Below are 6165 nucleotides of genomic sequence, written 5' to 3'. Positions count from 1 at the left end.
AACGCTTCTGTGGTGCACTATAGCGTAGCGTGCGTACTATGTCGGCTACTGTCGAGAGATTCGATAAATTTTTTGTGGTTGCATCTGGTATCTCCACAACTGAAGTGCGCAGATGATGGGTGCTCTAAATTTCTCGAGACCTTGTGGCGGCTGCCCCCACACTGCTGCAGTATTATTATTATGTGTGGTAGACAGATTGTTGTATGTCTTTCCACCCTACTGATTTCCTAATTGAATACTGTCTGTTTTTCACTGAAAGTGTTCTCGTTATTCTCTAGTTTCGTGCACGACGGCAAAAAACGCCAGCACTTCTGCCAAATGGAAATTATCAAAGTGAATACAGCTGACAATAGCCGCTGGCGCGCGCTGTTACAAGGTCGAGTCACCACCACGAGGCGAAGTTTACTCTTATACTGTTGCACAGAAATTAACAAGTTAAATTACATTCTTATAGCTGCAGTAAATGAAATTCTCTATATGTGTAGAATTTAAAAACCACAGTGATCTTATTTTCTCCTCATTATGTGATAACGATTATCAGTTATATACGCATACCGTATTATTGCTCGTATAACTGGCTGTATTTTGCTGCAAGTTCGTGGCAGTTAGCTTAAACTGCGATGTTGAAAAAGGAGAGATTTAAAACGTAAAAAAGAATGTGCAAATTGCTCATGGTTTATGGCATTGTTTATAGAGTAAAACCATTTTTAAAGTGATAAAGGCATATACAACCTAAGCATTTGCGGTTTGGAAAAAGTCTACCTGCTCAGAATGCGCTACAGTAGCATGCATTACTACAATACGATAATCCAATATTTTGCTTGGGATCGTGTTCTGTTCTGCAGTAATGTCAGAGAAATCGCGGAATAAACTGCATTTCACTAATACTTCCGGGTTAAGAAAATCAGGTCGCAGTAATTACTTGGTCGATTCGCGTGTAAATTGTGGCTAATAGTTAATGTGCATCGCGATTTGCGATCGCTGCTTGTTAGTTGTTGTCAGATTCAAGATCAGAAGCGTGCCGATGTTTTTTGCACTTGTGAATGCAGTCGTCGTAAAGAAATTTAGGCTCACGGTGCAACCATAGTTCAACAGTTGCTGCTGTCAGAATCCAAGTAGTATAACAGATTTTTTGAAAATTCTCGCATGAATGTTGACATAGGAATGGGATGGATAATAATGTACTTAGTTGTACTCGTACGATTAGTGTGCACAAACAAGATCGTGCGGAATTTTCAGAAGTAATTAAAAAATTTTCCAGTTGGTAAGGTGTCTGTACTTATCGGTTCGGCTACTATAGTGGGACTGTACCACAACTATAATAATAGTAATACTAATGTGTGTTTTAACAGTCTCATAATTCATTCACATATGCACACTGCAAACTAAGTGGAGATTTTACGTGTTGATCAATTGCATTCTGCATAATTAGCTTACATACTTCTACCTAAAAGCGCATCCATTTTACGGTACCATATGTGCCATCGTCCTTCTGGCCTTGGAGCATTATAAAGCCTTTAAAAATACTTGCGTCGCGCGCGTTCTCGTCCGGAACCTCTCCGAAAGGCCGGGGATACAGCAGCATGAAATTTAATTTAAACCAAAAAAAAAAATCAAATACGAGAAGTTAAAGAAAGTGAAAGCAGTTTAAATTTAACAAAATCATTCTTGGATTGTCAGTGGAGCACTGGCCAATACAGAAAATTGCAAAAGTCACTCTAAATATATCCGGCGGCTAAACAAAAGTAAATAAGAAAAGTTATTCTGACATTAGCCAATCCCAAAGGGCAGTTTGGAATGCCTTTATGTAGGCACTGTATCACTGATCTTGCACAAATTTTACGTAACGAAAATGTAACAGCAAAACTTTAGGTTCCGTATATAAAGGAAGAACAATAACAATTACCGAAGATCACCTGTGCAGCTTGGCTATAACCTGTTGAGAGGTCATAACAAAATTCCGTGCTTGAAGTCGAGTCTTGTGCGTTTGTTTTAACAAATGAGACACATACACCAAATTGTGTTGCTGTTTATTGGAGCTTGTGCGTTTATGACCTTATGTTGCGCAGATGATTATGACGATCCGCCCGCCGCGGTAACGGTACCGGCTCATACACTTGCTCGAGGTACAATTATTTCAAAATTTAACTTATTTCCTGGTCTGCTTTTGCATCTGAAAGGGCTTACATACCTGCTACTGTAAATTTCGTCCTTTCTCATGTTACTGAACATCGCGAAACCTCATTTTTCTAGAATTTTTCCGGATGCTTCATGGTCAAGCTCCAAGCTGTAGCGGCGCAAAATGCGGTCCTGGTGGAAATATGCCATGCAGAAGTCCATGCAAGTGCTCTAACAACGGGGATGTGAAACATTGTGGAAGATGTTTTGGAGCAATTGGGCAAATATAATAGCGGAACGTTACTATTTAAATGTGAAGCAGATGCATGCCATATTTTTTGTATATATTTGCAATTGCCGTACCTACGCATTACGTAACATGATTGCTACAATAATATCTGCTTCAAAGTTCCTCACTAAGTACTGCCGTATTACGTGATGCACGCTTTGTATTGTATATACTAGCTGATAGTTAGATTGTGCGAGAGCACATTTCTGTCATTTTTTGTGTATGCAAAATCGTTATTTCAACCAAAGATCTCAATAAAACAGCACTGCGGCTGGCATAAGGCCAGAATTATTATTGTTTCAGTGGAAGGTTGGTTGTCTGTGCGTATACCGTACTAACGGTTGCCAAAATGGTAAGCAAAATATAATCATAATACCACAAAAACAAAAACATACTTAACTAAAGATAACGGTCTAAAAGTGTCTAATTTTATTTCACTATGCCCTGCACATGAACAGTAGCGTAAAATGTTAATGTTCAATTTCAGGCGACATGTATCGCAAGCAGACACGAACATACTGCAATATACTTTAGCCTGTATTATGTATAGAAGTAGTATGGATAAATACGTTTGCTGTATAATTATTATTATATTCTTTAGGTTGTTCGCAGTATAAAGCTGAAACTCAATGCAACTCTAATGAACCAATCTTTTAACTCATTCGTTAGTACAGATCGTCGTAAGTTAAACCAATTTCTTTTTTAACCGCATCCATAATTTTAGCGATTGCCAGACTTTCCTTGTGCGTCATTAATGGAGTTTCTGTCAAATTTTCGGTTATGCAACGCCGGACTTCCTGAATTTCGTATATCAATCCGGACATATTTGTATACATAGTCTTCATATCAACCTCCGGCAAAGGAAACTTGAACGTTTCGTTATTGATGACAATCTCTGACGGACACCACATGGGATTTGGAAGCTGAGAAGAGAATTAAATTTTGTTAAGTAAAATTATAAAAATCACAAGAACACAATAAGGACAATAAAGATACAATATTATGCACGGTATGTAGTATATATAGAGTATAGTTGTTATAGCTTGTATAACTGACTGTATGTAACAGACTATCCAAACTTCATGATTATCCCTGCTGTTTATGCTTGATAATTATACTAAAAAGTATACAAAAGATACGCTTATAAATTTCAAGAAATTTATCAAAACTTTAAAACAACCTTTTCCTTCGTGCTTTATCATTAATATGGTCATAAATGTGAGCCATTTTTGAGAACTAGTAAAATTCGTATGGCACTGTTTATTTAATATATGATTTGACTATAGATTTCGAGCAACTATGTACATCAGCTTATCAGAAAAACCACCATAGATGAGCGGACTTAATTGTAGTGTTTTATCACCTTTATATTTCCTTTGCTCCCAAAAATCGTGCGCATCATTTGGTGGATCATTGATAAAGCTTGACATTAACTGCGCCATCCTACCGTCTTCGTACTGCAAGATTATGGATTCGCACATGTCGACACCTGCAGTACAAGTTCAATACAGTGCACAGGTACAGTATAATGCAGCAAGTTTTTCAACAATTTCACAGCTCTACAACTACATAATTAAAAAAATACTTACTTTCTGTAATAGTATGTGTAAGCAATATGTGTATGCGATATGTGTATTGCAGATGTAACAATCCCCATAATTCTGTCAAATAATATTACAGTATATCTATCGGTGAGATCTATGTGAGTTAATTATGGCATTGCTCTGCACATACGCGTTCGTTACACATGCAGTGCACAAAATACAGCAATATTTTAATGGAGCAGCAAATTAATATAAATACACCAGTATTGTGTGACTACAAAGCGCATATTTTAAAATTATTACGTTAATTTTATGATATAATAGATTTCATATATCTGTCCGGTTTAAATTCGCCGAAATATGCAGTTAATTGTAGGCGTTCAATTTCTATGTTTTACAAAGCCTTTACCGCCTGGACTTAAGATGCCGCACGCTTTAACCGTTTTTGGAATCTCCGAACCATAAACAGCGACGGCAAACTGGATTGGATAGATCCCAATGTCCATCATACTCCCGCCTCCCCGGTCTTTCTTGGCAAATAAATCCACAATCCAATTATTTAATCCAAAGCTCGCGGAAATAAATTTTATGTCGCCAATTGTTCCAGCTGCAATTTCTTCGCGCAGCCTTCTGTACGATGGAAAGAAACGACTCCAGACGCCCTTCGATATAATTGCACAAGTAAATTTTAAGACTTAGCGCTTTAGATCAATAATGGGGAGAAATGGAATTATCCAAATAACTTCCTTCTAGTAACCCCTTGCCACTTACTTCTAAAAAGAATTTTCCTTTTTGTTTTGCTAGTGCGATCAGCTCCTCGGTATGTTTCAACAGGAGGGTCAGCGGTTTTTCACAGAGCACGTGTTTATTGTTCTCAAGGGCTAGTTTTGATAGCTGGTAATGGCTGGAATTGACCGTTCCCACGTAAACGATGTCTAGGAAAAGGTCAACTCCCAATTGAAATTTAATAACTTGATTTACAAACTACAATCACTACTTACTGGTTAGTGCATACGTATATGGCTCAAAATTAATACGCTCAGTTCTTCTAATTTTAAAACGATTTACTGACCTACAGGATAATTATAAAGGTACTGTATCGCGGTAATTGACAGTCAGCGCTTAGGCTGTAAATGTTCAATATAACGCACCAAAATTGATACTGGTTACCGATAATTATTGATAATAGATTTCGCAAACAATACTGACCAACGTTGGGATCCGACACCACATCTTCGTATTTCCCATAAAACTTGGGAATGGAAAACGTTTTCGCAAACGCTTCGGCTTTTTCCGCATTTCCAGCAGAAACACATACCATCTAAAAATCATTAACAGTTTATGCAGAAAAGGCACTGCAACTGAAGTTCGTATATTTCTGTCATTTTTCCTCGCGGAGAAGGATACCAAAAAAGACAAGAGATTTCCACATCGTTCATAACAATTTCGCGTTAAAATTTCCATACATACATTCAATAATCTAAAGTAGCTGTTCGTACATTCATAAAGTAACTGTTCATCTAAAGTAGTTCATACTCTTAGTACTCTGTCTTATACTGCAGGTTCAGATCATTGTGGATGCGTGCTAAAACTGTACACAGTAAGTAATACACACTTCGTGTTCATCTCTGGGAAGGCTATGCAAGGACACAGCAAAATCATTGCTGATATTCCCGGTTCCGATTAAACCCCATCGCAGTGGTGCCATTATAAAATAAAATATGAAGCAAGCAAGATAGCAAAAATTGGGAGAATATCCCGTTTATGTATGGAACAGTGGTGCTTAGAAAACGAAACAAGCTGCGTACAATAATTCTGAAAATTAACAGGAGGCCTAGACTAGGCTCGATTAATACAACTTCACAAATGTCGCGTCGGTGAATTATAGCTACTCTAGGTACGGGGTGTAATATTTCTCTAGGGGACTGCTGTAAATTGTGTTCATGTCGTTTCTCACAGATTACAAACACAATGGCTTCTGATAATTGCACAAGGCCACTTCTGGCATGACAGGATAACAGATAATTATTGATTCCATTTTCTGTATCTGAACAGCCCTACGAGTAGTCAGATATTCATTCAAATTAAATTTTGTGAAACTACGATTTGTCATGCTCCAAACTTGCATGATCAGGTAACACCAGAATTTAAAATTTCAGACAATATTGTAAGAGATAAATTACACAAACCGCAGTCATATACAGTAATGTTTCC

The 6165-nt window shown here is 37.5% G+C and overlaps 1 protein-coding gene across 1 annotated transcript; it reads right to left on the bottom strand.

Moving 5' to 3' along the window:
- Positions 1-3141: 3141 nt before the first annotated feature.
- Positions 3142-5826, bottom strand: LOC129597062 (trans-1,2-dihydrobenzene-1,2-diol dehydrogenase-like). Its single transcript, XM_055494492.1, has 6 exons — positions 5567-5826; positions 5161-5272; positions 4723-4886; positions 4361-4613; positions 3771-3896; positions 3142-3330 (listed from the first exon to the last, which is right to left on the bottom strand). The coding sequence occupies exons 1-6, from the start codon at positions 5657-5659 to the stop codon at positions 3287-3289; spliced, it is 792 nt and encodes a 263-aa protein (XP_055350467.1). The 5' UTR covers positions 5660-5826; the 3' UTR covers positions 3142-3286.
- Positions 5827-6165: the final 339 nt, after the last annotated feature.

The sequence above is a fragment of the Paramacrobiotus metropolitanus genome, unplaced genomic scaffold (genome assembly GCF_019649055.1).
Source record: "Paramacrobiotus metropolitanus isolate TYO unplaced genomic scaffold, Prichtersi_v1.0 Parri_scaffold0000100, whole genome shotgun sequence".
Classification (NCBI taxonomy): domain Eukaryota; kingdom Metazoa; phylum Tardigrada; class Eutardigrada; order Parachela; family Macrobiotidae; genus Paramacrobiotus; species Paramacrobiotus metropolitanus.
The sequence above is the reverse complement of the archived record's forward strand: the minus strand, read 5'-3'. Positions and strand labels throughout refer to the sequence as shown.